Source organism: Penicillium atrosanguineum (genome assembly GCF_028827265.1).
Source record: "Penicillium atrosanguineum strain IBT 20685 chromosome Unknown utg000005l_segment0_segment0, whole genome shotgun sequence".
In the NCBI taxonomy this organism is placed as follows: domain Eukaryota; kingdom Fungi; phylum Ascomycota; class Eurotiomycetes; order Eurotiales; family Aspergillaceae; genus Penicillium; species Penicillium atrosanguineum.
In genome coordinates this window covers 342,078-361,379 of record NW_026623137.1, presented here as the reverse complement: position 1 = coordinate 361,379, position 19,302 = coordinate 342,078, and the positions used below count along the sequence as shown (strand labels likewise).

General features: G+C 52.4%; 8 protein-coding genes across 8 annotated transcripts; 6 read left to right on the top strand and 2 right to left on the bottom strand.

Annotated features, from left to right (window-relative positions):
- Positions 1 to 59: 59 nt before the first annotated feature.
- Positions 60 to 2,344, top strand: nimA (serine/threonine protein kinase nimA; the record flags this gene model as incomplete). Its single annotated transcript, XM_056886424.1, has 3 exons — positions 60 to 111; positions 171 to 223; positions 275 to 2,344. The coding sequence occupies 3 exons, from the start codon at positions 60 to 62 to the stop codon at positions 2,342 to 2,344; spliced, it is 2,175 nt and encodes a 724-aa protein (XP_056740073.1).
- Positions 2,345 to 3,063: 719 nt separating this feature from the next.
- On the bottom strand, positions 3,064 to 3,894 carry N7443_006367 (WW domain binding protein 11; the record flags this gene model as incomplete). Its single annotated transcript, XM_056886423.1, has 1 exon — positions 3,064 to 3,894. One exon carries the CDS (start codon positions 3,892 to 3,894, stop codon positions 3,064 to 3,066), a length of 831 nt encoding a protein of 276 aa, XP_056740072.1.
- Positions 3,895 to 5,193: 1,299 nt separating this feature from the next.
- On the top strand, positions 5,194 to 5,775 carry N7443_006366 (uncharacterized protein; the record flags this gene model as incomplete). The annotated part of the gene is made up of 1 exon (XM_056886422.1): positions 5,194 to 5,775. The coding sequence occupies one exon, from the start codon at positions 5,194 to 5,196 to the stop codon at positions 5,773 to 5,775; it is 582 nt and encodes a 193-aa protein (XP_056740071.1).
- An 817-nt stretch (positions 5,776 to 6,592) lies between these two features.
- Positions 6,593 to 6,949, top strand: N7443_006365 (uncharacterized protein; the record flags this gene model as incomplete). Its single annotated transcript, XM_056886421.1, has 1 exon — positions 6,593 to 6,949. The coding sequence occupies one exon, from the start codon at positions 6,593 to 6,595 to the stop codon at positions 6,947 to 6,949; it is 357 nt and encodes a 118-aa protein (XP_056740070.1).
- A 154-nt stretch (positions 6,950 to 7,103) lies between these two features.
- N7443_006364 (ribonuclease P Rpr2/Rpp21/SNM1 subunit) lies at positions 7,104 to 7,685 on the bottom strand (the record flags this gene model as incomplete). The annotated part of the gene is made up of 1 exon (XM_056886420.1): positions 7,104 to 7,685. The coding sequence occupies one exon, from the start codon at positions 7,683 to 7,685 to the stop codon at positions 7,104 to 7,106; it is 582 nt and encodes a 193-aa protein (XP_056740069.1).
- A 338-nt stretch (positions 7,686 to 8,023) lies between these two features.
- Positions 8,024 to 10,065, top strand: N7443_006363 (ATP-dependent RNA helicase SUB2; the record flags this gene model as incomplete). Its single annotated transcript, XM_056886419.1, has 5 exons — positions 8,024 to 8,273; positions 8,824 to 9,234; positions 9,297 to 9,657; positions 9,709 to 9,966; positions 10,020 to 10,065. 5 exons carry the CDS (start codon positions 8,024 to 8,026, stop codon positions 10,063 to 10,065), a joined length of 1,326 nt encoding a protein of 441 aa, XP_056740068.1.
- A 5,101-nt stretch (positions 10,066 to 15,166) lies between these two features.
- Positions 15,167 to 17,714, top strand: N7443_006362 (ketopantoate reductase family protein; the record flags this gene model as incomplete). Its single annotated transcript, XM_056886418.1, has 5 exons — positions 15,167 to 15,200; positions 15,261 to 15,381; positions 15,453 to 15,493; positions 15,558 to 15,987; positions 16,040 to 17,714. 5 exons carry the CDS (start codon positions 15,167 to 15,169, stop codon positions 17,712 to 17,714), a joined length of 2,301 nt encoding a protein of 766 aa, XP_056740067.1.
- Positions 17,715 to 18,876: 1,162 nt separating this feature from the next.
- On the top strand, positions 18,877 to 19,275 carry N7443_006361 (DASH complex subunit HSK3 family protein; the record flags this gene model as incomplete). Its single annotated transcript, XM_056886417.1, has 1 exon — positions 18,877 to 19,275. The coding sequence occupies one exon, from the start codon at positions 18,877 to 18,879 to the stop codon at positions 19,273 to 19,275; it is 399 nt and encodes a 132-aa protein (XP_056740066.1).
- Positions 19,276 to 19,302: the final 27 nt, after the last annotated feature.

Sequence of the window (19,302 nt, the reverse complement as noted above, 5' to 3'; positions counted from 1 at the left end):
CTTCTATCCTCCTTCGACTCCTGTGACCCCCGTTGTCTTGACCGCGTACATCTATAGCCATGGCAATTGCTTTGGCTGAGGCGGATAAGTATGAGATCTTGGAGAAGATTGGTACGTCTTGCCGTGGTCACTGCTCTCACTCGTACCCCAATGCTCATCGCCTCCTACAGGTTGTGGCTCCTTCGGGATCATTCGCAAGGTCAAGCGGAAATCGGACGGATTCGTGAGTGCTCCCAGGTCATCGCAAGCATGACATGGCTAACTTGGATGGAAGATACTATGCCGCAAGGAAATCAATTACATCAAGATGTCCCAAAAGGAACGCGAACAACTCACCGCCGAATTCAACATCCTGAGCTCGCTCCGTCACCCCAACATTGTTGCGTACTACCATCGTGAACACCTCAAAGTCAGCCAGGATCTCTACCTTTACATGGAATACTGCGGTGGTGGAGACCTTGGAATGGTCATCAAGAACCTGAAGAAGGCCAACAAGTACGCTGAGGAGGAGTTCGTCTGGCGCATCCTTTCCCAGCTAGTTACTGCCCTCTACCGCTGTCACTATGGCTCTGACGCTGTTGAGGTCGGGTCAAACATCTTGGGCCCGGCGCCCAAGTCGACTGGTCTTAAGGGGAAGCAGGGTTCAGTCACCATTCTGCACCGTGACCTGAAACCGGAGAACATCTTCCTGGGTAGCGACAATTCCGTCAAGCTTGGTGACTTCGGCCTGTCCAAGCAGATGCAGTCCCATGATTTCGCATCGACCTATGTCGGCACCCCCTTCTATATGTCTCCCGAGATCTGCGCCGCCGAGAAGTACACCCTGCGCTCGGATATTTGGGCCGTCGGTTGTATCATGTATGAGCTGTGCCAGAAGGAGCCCCCTTTCAACGCGCGAACCCACATCCAGCTCGTTCAGAAGATTCGTGAAGGCAAATTCGCCCCTCTTCCCGACTACTACTCACCAGAGCTGAAGAATGTCATCGGAAGCTGCCTGCGCGTCAACCCTGATCACCGACCGGACACTGCAGCTCTGGTCAACCTCCCCATCATTCGTCTGATGCGTAAGGAGAAGGAGGTAGTGGATCTTGGCAAGACCCTGCGCCGACGCGAAGAGGTTGCCGTCCAGAAAGTCCGTGAGATGGAGCAGAATCTGGCCAAGCTCGAAAAGGAGAAGCAGCAGATCAAGGCTGAGATTGAAAACAGTGTTCGTCGGGAATGGGAGGTTAAGGCGCGATTGGAGATCGACCGCCAAGTTCAGAGCGAACTCGACCGGCTGCGCAAGCGCTTCGAGGCTGAGGTCCAGGAGCGCGTGACTATTGAGTTGCAAAAACACAAGAGGAACAGCAACCCTACACCCCGTGAGGATGTCTTCCGGACCAGTCTTCAGCATTCGAGCTCTGGTTCTTCGGGCCGGACTAGCCAGAGCTCTAGGTCCTCTGGCGCCGTGACTGATGATAGCGATGCGCCTTCAAGCACAGACCTCGCTCAGCTCTCGCTAAAATCACCAACTTCAAATGAGAAGAAGCAACGCCAAAAGCGAGAGACTCGTACTCCGCTCTGCCGCTCGAAGACCACTGTTGTGGACTCGCCTCAAGATGTGCAAATGGCTGAGCCATCTCCCATGTCTATCGCTTCACTCTCACTCTCCCCTCGTCGTACTTCTGCTGCGGGTGGTGCCCGAAATATCTTCGCCGAGGCAGAACGCCAGAAAGCCAAATGGGAGCCTACCCTGGCCTACTCCGATGACGAGGACGATACTCCTGACCTCCCATCTCCCACGCGTCCCAAGGTGAAGCCCGATCCATTCAAGGCTCCCAGGCGCCCTCTCCTCCGACAGAACACAGCAGCCATGATGCAAAAACTGAGCAACCAGCCTCCTCTCTTCCCATCCAGTGGATCTCGCCTGCCGCAAATGGCCGGTGGGCCCTCTACCTCCCAATCCGAGGCCCAAAATACTGGCAGCGAAGGCCGCGCCAGATCCCCTCATCGGCGCCTTTCCAAAATTCCCTCCTCATCCAATTTGGCAGCTGATGCCGGATCATCCACCCGTAGCAAGAGCGGCTCCAAGCAATCCCCCACCAAGGCCGGTGGCGGCGGCGATGAGATGTTCAAGGCAGTCATGCAGCGCAACATGGGCGGCCGCACCCTAGTGGAACTTGCCCAAGCACGCGCCGGCGGTCGGCCTGTCGACGACTTCAAGCGCTGCGCCAGTGACTCTCGCACTGCCCACTCGCTGATGTGCTCTGATCGCGAACCCCCAGCTATCTGGGATCCGGAGCGCGACGAAATGCCCAGTCCATTCCTCGCTCGCGGCAAGAAGGTCATCCGCAACTTGCGATGATCCTTTTCATTTTGAAGCCCTTCCTATTTTCATTACCCTCGCATCCATGTGGAGCTGTTTCGGTATTCGGTCATGGCGTTTGGACTGGTGTTTTGGAAGACCGTGAATTCTTTGTCTTTTCATTTTGTTGCTTTCTTGTCAGTCGTTTGGATATTCTCTTCTTGCGCATACCTCTCTACGTCACGGAGTTAGGCTTTGTTGTGTTTTGGGGTTGCTTGCCGCCAGCAAATGGTGTTTGTGTTTGGTGGTGCTCTCTCCTTGGCTATATTTGGCCGGACGAAACTAACTCTCTTTTTTATTTTCCTTTGTGACGATGACATGCCCGGGTTTTCCTTAAGAGGGATGGAGTTTTCGTGTAAATTTACTTTGGTCGCGCTGGTCATATACTGGTCGCTTGAATCTTTGATACCTGAGCCCTTTGGGTTGATATTTGCTTTCCTTTCTCTTTACCCTGGCAATTAATGGGGCGTTAATTGGTAATGCTTTGGTTGTTTATGGTCTTAAATGCACAACGGGGGTGGTATGCCTTGAAAATACATATCGCCGAGCTTAAAACATCCGAATGATTACATTGCTAAAGATTCGAACTCGAAACGGTTACATATAGATCAAATTGTGTCTATTCATCCACGTATTATGACAAATTTAAAGGGTTTGCGTTCATTTAAGAGAGTTGACGTGAATAATATTGGAGCATTTCAATAAGCGGGCATCAAGTCTTATGCCTCCTCGTCCTCCACCTCTTCTATCTGTACAGTCTTCATCTCCTGTCTGAACCGTCGCTCCTCTTCTTCCAATGATAATTGTTCATCGCCAGTAGTAGAAGGTTGATCTGCCGGGGCTGTAGCATTGTACCCAGCTTTCTCAAGTCTGTCCATCTCCTCCGGCTCTAGCAATTTTCCAGTTCCCCTAATGGAGTCCTGTTTCATGCGCACTGCAGCAGGAATGAACTTGTTGACAGCTTCTTTTCGTAGATCCCGAATTTCAGGCTTGGCTTCGTAAACGGTTTTGTGCTCGACTTTGGGTGGCCGGGATGGTAGCGCATGTGGTCCACGATGCGCCGAGTCCACGTTAGCACCTGGTCCCCGTCTTCGTGGTTGCCGTGGGATAGGTGGCGGTGTATCCCGAGGCATGGGTATCCGTCGTACATCCTCGTCTGTATCGCTGCTGTCACTCTCATGTGGGTATCTCCCGTGTTCCTCATCTCTCCTCCGTTTCCCGAGCACTGCATCTCCGTCTCTTCTAGGGCCATGGCCACTTGAGAATGTCGGTGCTTTCTCGCCTAGAGCTTCGCGTGCTTTCAATACGCCCCGTAAATCTTTCTCAAGGGCCTCCAGGATCTCCTTGTCGCGTGGTCGTAACTTTTCTCCCGCCTCTTCCATAGCTTTGAAGTCGTTGATTTGTCGTTGAATTCGGTCCGGGTTGCGCCGTGCGAGTTTCTCATTGCGACGCGCTTGCGCCTCGGCCTTCCCCTTCTTCAGACTCTTCTGCTTATCCTGCTTCCGCTGCGCGGCCGCAGGGTTAACTGAGCGCTCCTTGTCCTTGGCCATCTCGACGCTCTATGATTTCCGTACGATTTCTCGAATGTAGTCGTTTACCCCCCACGCGTTCGCCAAGCCACGTTTCAGCTGTCAAATCCTGGAATTGGGATCGAGAATATGCCCGATTGAATGCGAATGACGTCGTCAGCACCCGGTGATCGACCTAGGTAAAAGGTCTGGGTCGAACGCGATCTATTGAAGAGCCTCTCACGTGGTAAGAGCCCGAAAGCAGGGCAGAGACCGGTGCGGATGTAGCGGTCAATGAGAGAGAGGCTAGAATGTCGCGGATGCAAGAGCCTGCAGCAATGTGACCAAAGCGTCAGCCTTCTCCAATCCTCCGCGAAGATCGAGTCAAGTCGGGCCGTCGGGTTGCAAGCGCCTGCAGGAAGACCTGGGGATCGGAGGAATGGGCTAACGATGCTCACGGGCTGGACGTGAGGCGCTATTCCCGGAGTGCTGGTATTGGCGGGTACGCGTCTGAGAGTTGTATGCAAGCCCCTCTACCGGAGCGTCTGTGCCAATGGAGTAGTGAAGTCGCCGTCGGTTCAGCCTCACGATTTAGGCAGCGGATGTTTTCCGACGTGATAGGGTCGGAGGATGAGGCGAAGGTATGAGGGGAGACGGTGGGAAGAAAATGGCAGCAGAAGCTAAGGCGGAGCGGGCGGAGAGCTATCCATGGTTCTGGATGGAGCCTGTCACTCGAATTTGTATACTTCAGTACCCGAGGAGTTTGGGTATCTATGTAGTGCCAGGGTACGTTATGTTATGCTGTAGTCCTAAGGGGTGACCTGCGCAATGACATCCATGCCACATCTTTTCATAGGCATTCTTTTGTTCATTCAGCCCATTTGCATATCTTCTCTTGCTGCACTAGGTACGGACCTAAATCAATAGAAGCAAGAAATCGATAAACGGAATCAAATGTTGGTATATAACAATCCCTCGCCTATACAAGATTGCTTTTTCGTTATCAAAGAGTACCTGGTCAAGCTCACAAACCCCCTCCTCATCTTTCCCGTCCGAGGTATCATATAAGCCTGTGCTCCCACCATCAACATCAGATTCCAGCCTTCCCACTGGCTCTTCTCCTGTTTCCGTGTAACAGCCATTTCACGAGCCGCCTGCCGACCACTTTTCTCTCCCCCATCTTTCATCATCTCCCTCTCCCTCTCCCTCTTTCCCTTCCCCTCTCTCTCTCTCTCCCCCCTCCCCCCCCTACCTTCTCCTCCATCATGACCTTCGGTCGGTTCGGCCTCCCATTCTTGATCGGCGCCTAGACTGGTCGGAGCATGTCTCTGCCGGGACCAAATGTCCGTCGCCTCCATCCCCGACACCTCGCTTGGCCTCACCTCCTCCGAGATCCAGATCCTCCGACAGCAGCAACAAATTGCCCTCCAGGGCCACGCCGGCAATGGCGTCGCCAGGGGCAGAGGGACAGGGAGAACCAGCAACTCCAGCTCGCGCGCGACAAGCGCTGCCTCCAGCCAAGGGCGCTTGTTGTTGGATCCCATGAGTCTTCGCGCGCTGTCGCACCAGTTGGACGGTCTGCAGGCTCAGATCCGTGGCCGCATCGAATATGTACGATATTTCCCCGCATTGCTCCCTGTCAAATTTCAATCGGGATCCGCTTGTGTTTTACCTTCTGACTTGCAAATCCAGCTGGAGGACCAAATGCAAGCCTCCATTCAAAACAGCTACGACCGCGCCGGGAACGTGATCCGTAACGCCGATGCGGAGATCGCCCGCACTCGTTCCATCCTGGCTTCCATCGACGAGCTGGATCTCGAGTTAGCCAAAATTGGCCATATTCGAGATATCGTCAAGGGATTTCGCGGTCGTATCGAGACTCTGGATCATCGTATGGATCAAAGTTCTCGCCGGCGACGCTGACACGACTACCTCACAATACCATACCCTACCTACCTTGTCTGAACACCATTTTACTCTCGAATACACAATGATTTATAACCGACCAGCCCTATCTCGGGGGTCCTCCGACTCGACTTGACACCACTGGATGGTTCATCCCATACCCTCCTGTCCTAACTTCGAACCCGATCATCTCACACCACACCACCTCTACAAAAAGAAAAAAGATATATGATACTTGTCCTCGCGGACGTCCCTCTTTTGATCCCGTGAAGCACCGTCTTCGCTTATTTCCTTGGTTTTATCGGAATTATCGACAGTCGATTGAAAGAACTGCATGCCTCACGGCACTCTGGATCTCCAGATGGGACTGCAGTATATTGATGGCGCAGGAGCTGGTTCTTTTTACACTTTCGTTCTCTTGGCCGTGGGCCTTCGCAAGTGTCACGATTTCCACGACGATGGATTTTAATGTTTTTTCTCAAGCGCATAAACATGACCTGCTTTCAGTTAAAGTGTCCTAGTTGGTTTCATCTGTGATTTCGATTCCCCTCTTTGCATGTTTTTGTGTATTTACATGGGTTTAGGTTGTCTGATTTCCTTGGCCATTGCTCAGCTCAATATGATGATTGATCCTTTCAGCTTTGCCGGTATGTAGTAAATGTCGTCTCCAGGCTAGTTCATGTGAATTTTGCATATGTAAAGTGCAATGAGAACTGGGCACAGATGATCTGAGGTCATCTTTGTCGAGACTCTGTACTCTACAGGGCTGCGAGGACGGTGGATAAATGCACGCCATCAAGCCCTTAGTGACGGCTGATTGATGAAGTTGGTCGGTATGGGTGGACGGAGAGAACCCAAATCAAAACGGACCTTGCATGCCATCGACACGCGCAAATTCATTGGCCGGTTTGTCGGGTTGCACAAGTTGCGCAGAGCTCAAGAGCTCTATGATGTTTCACTCTGCCGTAACCTCAACCCACGTCGGCGCAACAACGTCAATATCACTTGCCAGGAGACCATTTCAGACTTATCGGTTTCAGGTATCTTGAGTGAGAATGCGCCGGAGGACACTCTGCAGTTGCCGCAAATGTGGTGCCCAATTGAAGGCGACCGCCGCTCCATTCGATCAGGTATCCACTCGGAAACAAGTTGGACTAAGCCTCCGATTGATGCCCGAAGCCACAGTCGGTGATGGCGCGCAAAAAGCTCTTCCTTGACCAGACATCGAAAAAGGATAAAGCGAATGCTAGCATAGCTGCCTTCTTGTCAGGGCAGCCGCCAGAGACAACGTGGCAAATACCCTGTCCCATGAAAGAATTGAATTATAAAAGCACATTCCTGATACATCAACCTGATCCTGATCCTGATCCTGATCCTGTGGCTGAAGCTGAGGCTTGTGTTTTTCGTTGCTTCAGCTTCGTGCTTTTCCGGTCTGTCTGAGGAAACCGCTTTTCAGTACCGCAAACGAGACAGTGCACGACTAGCACGTCGGCCCACGGCTTTTTGCGTCCACGACTGGCATTGGTCACCTCACGCGTGCAATTGACTCCTGGAAGCTGAAGCGTATCGCAGCGCTTGCAGTGGGATCGCTTCACCGGGACTGGTAGCCGAGTTTGTGTCTTCAGAGATACCCCGCGCATATGAGATATTGATACTCTGGACAGGTTGGACAGTGTCTTCTTGGAAGTGTGCTGGTTCTTAGAAGTAGATATCAACTGCCCCGTGTCATATGATGCGTCTTGAGGTGTGAATGGCTCATGGGCCCCGTTATCGACCACAGTTGAGTCACCAGTGGTAGCTACTTCAGCTTGATCGGGAGATTTCGATACGCTCTGGAGATATTCTGCAGCACGATGTAAAAATTCTAGTCGTGCTTTAATATGGCTTTTTGAGTTCTTCCCTTCCTTGGGAGCTTTGGCTTTGGCCATGGTCGCTCAAGACTAGAATGAATCAAAGGACGTTACTTGGCCAAAGAATCAAATACACCGAAGACGCTAGTCCCAAAACGGAATCAGAGAAGCACACGTGACAGAAGCCGCTCAGCTTCGAACGGTATCCCTCGCCGCATCCACTCTCCCCATTTCATCTCTTTCCTCTGGTCGACACCGTCCTCTTTCACGTCAATTTCGAGGGTTTTTCGCCAGATCCCCTTTCCTGCTCTCCTTGTGACCCCTCCCCCCCTCTCCCATCTTTCTCCTTGCTTCTCGCGACGAGAAGACACGCTCCGACCCACTTACCACCCATCTCACTTCGAACCACCGCCATCATGTCCCACGAAGAAGACCTGATCGATTACTCCGACGAGGAGCTTCAGACCACCGTCCCCGCCCCTGCTGCCGCCCCCGCTGCAGCCAACGGCGATGATGACAAGAAGGGTGATCTGACTGTTTCTGGTGGCCGCCCCGACAAGAAGGGCAGCTACGTTGGCATTCACTCGACCGGTTTCCGCGACTTCCTGCTCAAGGGAGAGCTTCTTCGCGCCATCACCGACTGCGGCTTCGAGCATCCTTCGGAGGGTTAGTCTAACTTGTTTCTCCCACATGTCTTCCTCCATTATATACTCCAACGTCCGTCCATCTCCGCGAGAACTTCCATCAATCGGTATCGGCGATTTGTCGCCTTCGAATCTGCAGACGATACGAGGATCATTGTTCCACAACAATGCCACGTACATCCATCTCGGATGGTTCCTTCGACTCCTGCGCTACGGCTGCGAGGTGTCTCCTATCACATGGCCATGGCTACGGTCGTCATTTACTTCCACATATTACTCTTGACGCGAGCGATAGAAGCTCCCGGTGGAAAGCAATGCGATCTGAACTGCTGGTCTGATGATATGCGCCCCGCGCCCCTCTTGTCGTCTGCAGAAATCATTGCTGGCAAAAATTTGATATTTTCGCTTGACTGAATTCGCAGTTCCAAGCGGATCTGAAGAGGCGGGTGAAGTTTGAGCCTCGGTGTGTTTATTTGGTGGCTTCAACGAGATGGACGGACCGTGCGACACGAAATTGCTTTTACTTCATCCTGAGTCGAATTTAAGTCTAACCACCGCTCCGCATCGAACAGTTCAGCAAGTTTGCATCCCGACCGCTATCCTCAATGTCGACGTCCTTTGTCAGGCCAAGTCCGGTCTCGGTAAGACCGCCGTCTTCGTCCTGACCACTCTGCACCAGCTGGAGCCCGTCCCCGGCGAGTGCTCCATTCTCGTCATGTGCCACACTCGTGAGCTGGCCTACCAGATCAAGAACGAGTATGCCCGTTTCTCAAAGTATCTCCCCGAGGTCAAGACTGCCGTCTTCTACGGTGGTACTCCTATCCAGAAGGATATCGAGACTCTGTCGAACAAAGAGAGCTACCCGAACATCATCGTGGCCACCCCCGGTCGTCTGAACGCTCTTGTCCGCGACAAGAAGCTGAGCTTGCGCAACGTCAAGGCCTTTGTTCTCGATGAGTGTGATAAGATGCTCGATCAGATCGGTAAGTGACGACTGGTTCAACCAATCTCGGAACGTCGTCCTCTAACGTAAAGTCTTCGCCAGATATGCGCCGTGACGTCCAGGAAATCTTCCGCGCTACCCCTGCCGACAAGCAGGTTATGATGTTCAGTGCCACCCTCTCCCAGGAGGTCCGCCCTATCTGCAAGAAGTTCATGCGCAACCCGCTCGAGGTGTACGTCGATGACGATACCAAGCTCACTCTGCACGGTCTTCAGCAGTATTACATCAAGCTTAGCGAACAGGAGAAGAACCGCAAGCTGAACGACTTGCTCGACAACCTGGAGTTCAACCAGGTTATTATCTTCGTGAAGAGCACCCAGCGTGCCAACGAGCTTGACAAGCTTCTGCGGGAGTGCAACTTCCCCTCCATTGCTGTCCACTCCGGCGTCAGCCAAGAGGAGCGGTAAGTCTCGCTGCACCATCACACCTCCGGACACAACTGACAGCCCCATAGTATCAAGCGCTACAAGGAGTTCAAGGAGTTCAACAAGCGCATCTGTGTCGCCACTGATGTCTTCGGTCGTGGTATCGATATCGAGCGTATCAACTTGGCTATCAACTACGATCTCCCCGCCGATGCCGACTCCTACCTCCACCGCGTCGGTCGTGCCGGTCGTTTCGGTACCAAGGGTCTCTCTATCTCCTTCGTGAGCAACGAGGATGATGAGAAGGTCCTGAAGGAGATTGAGAAGCGCTTCGAGGTCGCTCTTCCGTATGTACCCTTCCGTCTCTCTAATTACTTCCCACACTAACCCTTTATCACAGTGAGTACCCCGAGGGTGGTGTCGACTCCTCCACCTATATGGCTTAAGTACCTTTCGATGCTTTGGTAGCCGGTCGCTTGCGGCCGCGCTGAACCCCTTTTTCTTTTTTTCTATTCTAGTCACTTTGTCTTGTTTATGGCGCAAATAGCTCGGCTATGGGTTTTTCTCGTGGGTCTCACGTGAGGCTGAATCCCCGTTGTATGTCAGATCAGAATGAAATACAAACGGTCAAAAAGTGAACACGGTTTTGTAGTCCGTAGTTGTAGTTGACTGGGCTTGTGGCATGTTACTGCTAGGCATGCCCGGGTGGTTCATCTCGCCCTAGAGCTGATGTCATGCTTGTTGCCGGATTGCCCTATCCGCGCATAACCCTTCGAGTGATGATGTTGCCAGGATTTGAGCTTTCTTCCTGAAACTTCTGGTGAATCAACTCTTCAGCACACATACCTATTCTATAGCAGGAACGCCAAGGGAGCTCTATTGTCACGGTATTCCAATTTCATCAAGGTAACTCTTACCTCCAGTCCTTTTTCCTTGTACTAGTTCAACTCCAAGTGCCGCCGATGTGGGATGCGAGCACTTGTTCAGAGTCCGTTCGTCTCCATCGAGGTTGGAATAGACCTGAATCCCTCAGCCAATAGGTCTTCATAGTTTGATTAGATAGTTAAGGCATTGCCAGTGGGGTTTCTCTTTCAACAATATATTCAGCGACCTATCGGTTGCACCTGTTATCTAACCACCAACATTCAACTGTTCACTTTAGCTTACCACCCGTATTCATCAACTGGCCCCCACGTGGATGAATTTTAATATTCCCGTGGTGGCTCAGAAACACGTTGGTTATTTTGTGATGCCAACGAATGGTGACAGACGTCAGACTTAGCAAAGACTGACATTGACTTCGAAACTCAGAGGCTTGGACCAGTTGAGCCTTGCTCAGCTAATACAACACGCAAGCTTACAGGAACCACGCTCTTATCAAATCACTTCCTAGAGACCGAGTCTGTGATAAGGTGCTCGGGGAAGTTGAAGAGCGTTCTTTCCAACGTTTTCTAGGTACCTACCCCAAGTGAAGGTCCCTATTTGAATGTCCCTGAGGTCAACATATCCTCAGGTCCTTATTTGGCGGGCCTTTGATCATGTAAAGATAATTCAGGATTTAGCACATCGCCCGAATAAGAATCTTGCAACCACCGATATCTCTCATAGATCCCGAGACCTGTGAGACTTCAGCACGAGGGCTGCAATGACAAACCTTGGTTCGACCTTGGCACCTGGGCAGTGCTTGCCTCATGAGGTTAATATATAGTGCCCGTGTAGTCTTCCGCACGGTGCCACAGACATGACTCGTGTCCCCACGGCTCTAGGTACCAGGTACCAGGCCTCATCGAGCCTGAGATATTTTTGCAATTTCCCCAACTGATTCCAGGTGATTACATCAAAAGAGACTAATTATCAATCGATTTGCCTCTCAGACCATACTTTGTATCTTCGAAGCAAGGACAAATTTTAATCTTAATCTCCATCCTGACTCGCCCGACATGCAACAAGTAGAGGAAGCCACAACGACGCGGTTCCACCAAGTTCAGCAAGACCCGCCAAAACCGGGCCCCAGGATCGATCATTTCCCAAGAAGTCCACAGCCTCTCGAACCCTGAGACCAAGCTCTGCCGAGCCGGGGCCGTCCTCAGGTCCCTTGAAAGCATGAGTATGATTGGCGGGTCTCTCTCGCTCACTCTCGCTCTTGCCATGCCCAAGCGAGCACGAGCTGCCCTGATCTGCATGGTGCTTTCATTACCCCCTATTTCCAGATTATACTTCCGCTAGGCGATTTAAATACTCGTGCAGCTTCCCTGCATGACAGCTGTTGGGAGGCAAACCGGGCCAGGGAAATTGTGACGCGGGCGGACATCAGGCAATCGTCGATCGTCGACGCGTGGAGGCCCTACTTCGGCATGAACGCCTGGGTTAAGGTTCGGGGTGAAGATGGCTCCGGCCCCAGCTGGCGTGGACTAGGACATCGAGATCGGCAGACGTTTTGTGACTAGGTCTACGAGGCAGGATGGTGGCTCGTGGTATACGGGTACGGGGGTACTTGAGAGAATAGTGCACACATCTGTGCAATGTGCGGAAATATGCAACTGACAAATTACCAATCACCAATTGGCGTTACATCTTGCGGGTTGCAAAAGTGCAGAACAAGCGTCGCTTCCAGAACAATGGTCGCTTCCATGGAAAGCGACGCCCGTAAAACCAAAGAAGCCAAGTTATTTCCAATTCCCATACGGGCAAAGAATCGCTAGACCAATCCCACAGTCCCACAAACTCAGACCACGCGGGATTCCACGATCGGCCGGCGGTAGCGCATATCAAAAACAAGGCAGCGGACGGAAGCTAAGCCAGAAAACCCTGTCTCGGACCTCGCGCCATTGTCCCACCCAGGGGCCGACTGTTCGACTCTAGCGGCGATGTGGCTTTTGTGACTGGTTTTGTGTCACGGCACTTGTCCTGAAGGCGAAAGAAATGGCGTCCAACAGAACGAGGCGTTGGGCACGGCGTTCTCCGCATGTGCTCGGTCTTTGGGCGCCATTGGCAGACGCCGCTGACTCAATTGCTCAAGTGCTCAGGAACTCTTTAAGCTCCTGAGCCCAAGAGCCGTGAGGGCGAGGCTGAGACAGGGTCCGGGTATGCCATTTCTTACTGGCCTCCGTACCCTGCTTGAAGATGGGCAGAAACATGATCGGACAATCATAATGTTTTTTTTTTTGATATTGATCAGCAGGTACTCCACTCCATACACGGTGAAAGTAGCTACAGGGACTACTGTGCAGCTCGGAGTTATACTCGCCCGGTTCACAAAACACACGAAAATGCGCGATCGGGTCGATAGCTTCCCTGTGAGCGTTGACCTGTCTTACGGAGCGGGTCCGAAAATTACTTGGTTTCGAAATTAAGAAGCCGGTTATGTACATCGTACTCTGTACCGGGTAGATTAATAGTGCAAAACGAGGACGGTGGCTCTGAGAACTCATCGATCGCCCATTCACATTCGGCCCAAGCCATGACCTCAAGCCAAGAGCCGATCGTGGCTGAGTCGGGCTGTTAGGAAATGATAATCTGAACCTGAATTGAACTGGAAGTCTCAAAATCCGAAGCTTGGAATCCGAGCAAAACAATTACCTGCATCCGGCGACCTGCAAACGTGGTTCACGTTTTTCCTGCCACTGGGCGGTATGGCCCATCGCCCATGGCCGCGTACTTACGATGCACGCGGAGTCGGAGCTTCGGAAGTCGGAGAAATTAAGTATCGGTGGATCACAATGAGAGTTGCTCTCCACTGCGATCTCCCCGGTCTGGACTTGGACCTTGGACCTCGGACCTTGGTTGTATTGATGGTTCCTGATTACGATGAAACAGACAATCCCAGTCCCAGTCCTAGTCCAAGGCTCGAGGAATCGAAGAATCCAAAATCCCCGAGAAATGTCAGTCCCTTGGGAACCAGGATGCTGCCGCATTCGGCACGCGCGTCGATCCCGGAATGTATCAACACCGCCTCCCCCTTCTCTCTCCTCCCTGGAAACCGGAAAAAGAAAAAAATTGGAGATTGACTCCGTATAGACGGTGAACTGTGAGTTGTCAATGGTGAACCTGGGCGCCCACCCTGGGGTAGTCCTCAAGTAGAGAAACCAACGGCCCGTAGTGCAACGAAGCTCAAGGGAAGAAGATATGCGGTGTGGGGAAGAAAGTCTTGGGATCTCTCCTACGATATCTGCTTTGGATGTGATCCGGGCTGTGTCACGGTTGAACTGTCAACGGCTAGCCGATGTCGATCAGGGATAAAATACTGAAGACCGAAATAGAGTACAAAGCTCCCGAGAAAAGCTCCCTGTCTAGCAAGAACGGCACGAGCTCAGTGGCTGGGGTATGTGCCCAATGCGACGTTGGCGCAGAAGGAGCCGGAGGGCATCGGATGTGCTAGATGGTCCTGCGTATGCTCAGACCGCAGGGTAGAGAGTTAATTCCTGGCCTGATTTGTAAAAAAAATTCAGTTTTTTTTTCTTTCCGCTGACTCTGCATGGCCAGACGCTAGTTGTACGTGGGTTTCAGAAGTGGATTGGGGGGTGACCAGGGACGCGGCGATATACGCGTCGATATTATTTCTAGATGGTCGTGCTGTTCACACAGACACACAGCTTCATGTTCGAGAGTGTTTAAGTGCGAAAGTTTTAAAACGACTCTGCCGATCAACGAGGGTGGAGCCATAATCATGGGAAGTTGGAAAACAGAAAACAGAAAACGGAAAAAGGACAAAGGACAAAAAGGACAAGAAGGACAAAAAGGAAAAAAAAATAAAAAAAAATGACCAAGAGTGATAATAATAGTAGCAAGGTGGGTTGGCTACATGCCAGGGCCAGACTCGTTTGAACCATTATTTACAGTCGGGTGTCCCAGCTACAAGCAAACCCGGTCTTGTCTCTGTCCATGTACCTAAAAAAACTGAGGTGTTCTGGATAGCTAGCTGCTATATAGACGAGGGTCGTCATAAATGGCTAGTTTTGAGTCCGATGTGGTTCTCTGAAGTCCTGTTTCGGGGCACATATTAAGCTATTTCGACACGTCGAGACCGTGATTGCGTGGAAGGCCACGAAACGTTGATAGCGCGGGAACTAAGTAGATAGGAACTGAGGGAAAAAAAAAAAAAAAAAAAGAAACACAAGCACAACAAGTACAGTAAAAGGCCCTGCTTGGAAAAAGGATCATTCTACCTCTGCATCCAGCATCAACAAATAGCCACCGTCCGCGGACAGCCTTTCTTATCGTCCGTTTCCGGATCGAGACTGGCGGGGGATCCACGACCGTTGAAAGCGCCGGGGATCAAGGACATTCTTTTTGCGGTCGCACTTGGAAAGTTGAGGCTCAGGTTCCTTCCTATCTCTCTCGCTCTCTCTTTCTCTCTCTCCTCTCTCCTCCTTCCCCATCTCTCTCTTACACAATTACACGCTTACACACTCGCTTCTTTCCCCCTCCCCTCCCTTCCCGCCCCTTCGCCCTGGCCCCGTGGTAAACCCCATCTTTCTCTTCCGTGGCCTTGCGCGCCGCTGGACCATTTGACTTGGTCCTTCCTCGATACCACGTCCACATTCGACCATGGCTCCTCCTCCACGTCTACGCATCCTGTCCGGTAAGTCTTCTCTTCTCTCCCCATTCGCAATGGGGCGTCCAAGACTGAAAGTTTGTGCAGTGGGTGGCAATGCGATCTCTGCCTTTTTATCGTGGCGGCTTCAGGCGACGACTTCCTGCGATGTCACCCTGGTCTGGAAATCTGGATTCGAAGCCGTGTCTCAATACGGTGTCTCCTTCAAGTACGTTTCTACCTGCTTCAGTATCTTAATCCCCCCGAAAAGAGCTTTTCACTCATCGCTCTTATCGACAGATCAAAAGCATTCGGTAATGAACGATTTAAGCCCCGTCATGGTATGATCAGTCTCTCACGCCCCCGTTGATCCCGGCTCTTTCAAGCTAACGGGTTTGCCTCCAGTTGTTCGCGCTCCCGAAGACGCTTCCTCCCGCGAACAAGCCTATGACTATGTCATTCTCTGCGTGAAGGCTCTCCCGGATGTCTATGACTTGGCTTCGGTGATCGAATCGGTCGTTACCCCCCAACACACCTGCATTCTTATCAACACCACGAACACCATCGGCCTCGAGTCCCATCTCGAACAACGATACCCGACCAACGTGGTCCTTTCTCTAGTTTCCAACGTGGAAATCACCCAAACGGGTGCTAGCGAGTTTGAGCACCTCAGTTCCAGTGAAATTATTGTGGGCGCGACCAACAAGCAGTCCTCTATTCCCGCATCTATTCAGAACGACATGGCCGCAGCATTGGCCATGACCCTGGGCTCGGGCCAGGTCGAATGCAAAGTGTCGGAAAATATTAGACAGGAACAATTTGACCGGATGATTGGGTAAGTCTGGTGGTCTCCTGAAGCAAAATCCGGTTGCTAATTCTTGTGCCAGGCCGATCGCATTCCATACCGCAAGCGTCGTTTTCGATACCCCTAATTCCACACAACTACTGGAGAAAGCCGGTGTTCGCCAATTGGTGAACGGAATTATCGACGAGCTTTTGGAGCTGGCCACTGCGCAGGGCTGCAAATTCCCGAACGACTTCCGACAGAAGACAGTTGAGAAGATGACCGCATCTGAAGCCCCCAGCACCATGTACCAGGATTTCCAGGCTCGCCGCCCGATGGAAGTTGAGACCTTCTTGGGATCCCCAATCAAGCTCGCCACCGAGTCCAACGTGCCCGTGCCTCGTATTGAGGCCATGTACGCCATGCTCCACAATGTCAACATTGTGAACCAGTCCAAGCCGCGACAAGGCGATTCTCCTCCCGCCTCAGTTATCGGTCATCCTCCTCCCAGAATGTCCTCTGCTCCTCCGCAGCGACCCCCTATGAATGGTGCTCAGATGCGATCGAGCCGCACGCACTCGAGCATGGGGTTGCCACCAAATGCACGACGAGGCCCGCCCCAGGGCATGATGCCAAGAGGCCGCGGTGGTCCTATGCCTCCTCCTGGAAATGGCGTTCCCCGTGACCCGTCATTGGAAGGTCTGGAGGAGTTCAGCCACCTGGTGGTTTACGACGGAGCTGAAGGTGAAATGCCGCACGCTAATGGCAATGGCTTCCCTGAGGGCGCTGCTGGTCCCGGTACTGATATTGCACTGAGGGAGCGTGAACTGGCTTTGCGCAAGCGCGAATTACAGCTTCGCGAGCAGGAGATGGGCATGGGCATGGGCATGGGAATGCCTATGCCTCCGGGTATGCGACGAGGCCCTGGCCCTGGCCCTAGCCCCGGCCCTCGACGACCACCTCCCCGAGCGACGGCTTTTGACGAAGAGGACGAAGATTACTTTGACCCGATGGATTCCATGGGAATTCCTCATGTCGACCCGGATCAGGTTGATATGATGAGCATCACCTCTCGCCGAGCACGCAAGGCCCCGAGCCAGAGCCAACTTAGGAATAACCCGGAGCGCTTCGCCGGCCCTCCCATGCCTAACAGCCGACCCTCCTCCTCTGCATTCGGTCGATACTTCAACCGCAAGCCCCGCCCAACTGACCGCGCCATGCAAGAAATCCCGAGTCTCCACGACTCTCTTCTCGATAACCCTTTAATGAGCTACTCTTCCGACAGATATGGATCCGTTGACCGCAGTCACTTGAATGCAGGCTCTCGCGCAAATTCCATCACTGCTAGTGCCATGGGCGATTTCGCTCCCCCGCGTCCCTACCCTACGAGTCGGCGAAACAGCCACTCCCCCGCCGCTCCCTTCCCTGGACCCCCGGGCCCTCGCATGGGTCGCCCCATGACAGCCCATGACCCCAATCTTGGAATCCCTGGTGCCCCTTCATATAACGGTCAACCGTCGCCGCCTGGAAACATGCGGACACCGGTACCCCGGAACCCGTCTGGTCACGGCCCCCCGGTTGGCCCGCAATCAGTTGAGCAACACTATGGGGTGAGCAACTCTCCTGCCAAGGGACCCCCTCCCAAGAACAAGAGTCTGACTGGAAGTGCGAGTGCCAGCGCGGAGAGTGGTGATAGCGGTGCCAGTGCGAACGTTGATTCGGCTCACAGCAGCGAGGTCAGCCTTGGTGACCAGCACATTGCAGCGGCTATCCACTGAATGCCTATTTCCCACGATACCAAAAGCGGCAATCGATGACCGACTGAATTTCATTTTCTGACGCTCGCATCCCTACTGGATGGCTATCGGCCCAACTCTTGTCATGTTTGGGCCCTGATTTTTGCATCGTTGCGTTGTCATTCTTCGGGGTTATTATTTTACGCCACCTTTACCCCCGTGGACTGCGGTATTGGTTAATACTCGGCTCTTCGCTTCTTTACATATACATGAGGGACATAGGGGGTTATTAGCTTGTTATTTGTTTTTGTTCCGGAGTGGTCGGGATGCAGGCTGTGCTTTTTGTCTGGTTTTTTTTTTTCTTTCTCCTGCATTGATACTCATCTCTCGTTTTGCGGCATTATCGACTCCTTTTCTTTTTCTTCCCCGAGGTCTGCGCATGCCTACACTGGAACATCATATCTCTTCTGCAGCATGTTGATATAGCGCCCTCGACCTCCGACTTCGATCCGATTTCTCGCTCAGTCGCAACCACCTGCCAGCTCTCCGTCTCTCTGCATGACTGTACACTACCTCAAACGGCGCCTTTCCTTTTTGTTTGACCCTCATTATCGGGGCCAGTATACGTTGCTTATTGCCCTATTATTGCCTGCGTTATTATCATCATCTGTTCCTGCTCGGGGTATCTCTCATTTGTTCCACAATGTTTCCTTTGCTGTTATCATCCGACCGGCCTGACAGTCTGGCCTGTCTCTGAGTTTCTGTGGTCTGGTCCCTGGCGCATTGCAAAAAAGAGGGGTTCGATTTATTCGGTTGTGTTGTCTTGATCTGCTTTGGCTGGGTTCGCGATTGATTGGAAATTAATGACGGGGTGTATGTCTGATGTTACACTGCCCTCTGGACAGATCGTTATTCTTCATGGAGCCCACGAACTGATAGACTTTCTCCGTTATATCACTGAGTTGCTCTCTGTGTGCTTTTGTATTATTTATAATGTTCAATGTCCTATCAACCTTTTAACTTCAACTGTTCAACTTGGTGGTTGTCCGTAAGAGTATGGTCATGTGACCGCCCCATGTAAACAAACTCCCCGCGATTGACAAAATCACCCACTACATTCTTCGCCAGATTGATCAAGCACTACAGCTTCCAATCCGCCAATCGAGTCTATTCGGCGCCGCTGACCCCGAAGATACAAGCAAAGATGCCACCCCTTCCCCCATCCCACCGTCGTCACGACTCCCAAACCTCAACCTACACTCGCGCCTCAATCCTCCCAACCTCAGGCTCAGGCTCTGGCGCCTTCAACCCCGGCGCATCTTCCATGCCCCAAGGCAGCACCGGTTCAGCTTCGATGTCTGCCGCCAAAACCCGTCAATATGCCCATCTGCACAGCCAACTCGCACAGCTCAATGCAAATCTTGCGGACACGGAGAACTTGCTCCGTATGACGGCTGTCCAAGCAGGCGATATGCGCTTCTTGGGTGGCTATGTCGGTGCAATGTTCATGGGCTCTGCGAAGATTCTCGGCGAGGAAGGCGTCAAGGGGAATGCAGACCCTGTTGAGGCCAAAATTAAGAAGGAGGAGAGTGAAGAGGACTGAGTTGATACGGTAAGTGTCTTTTCTGCT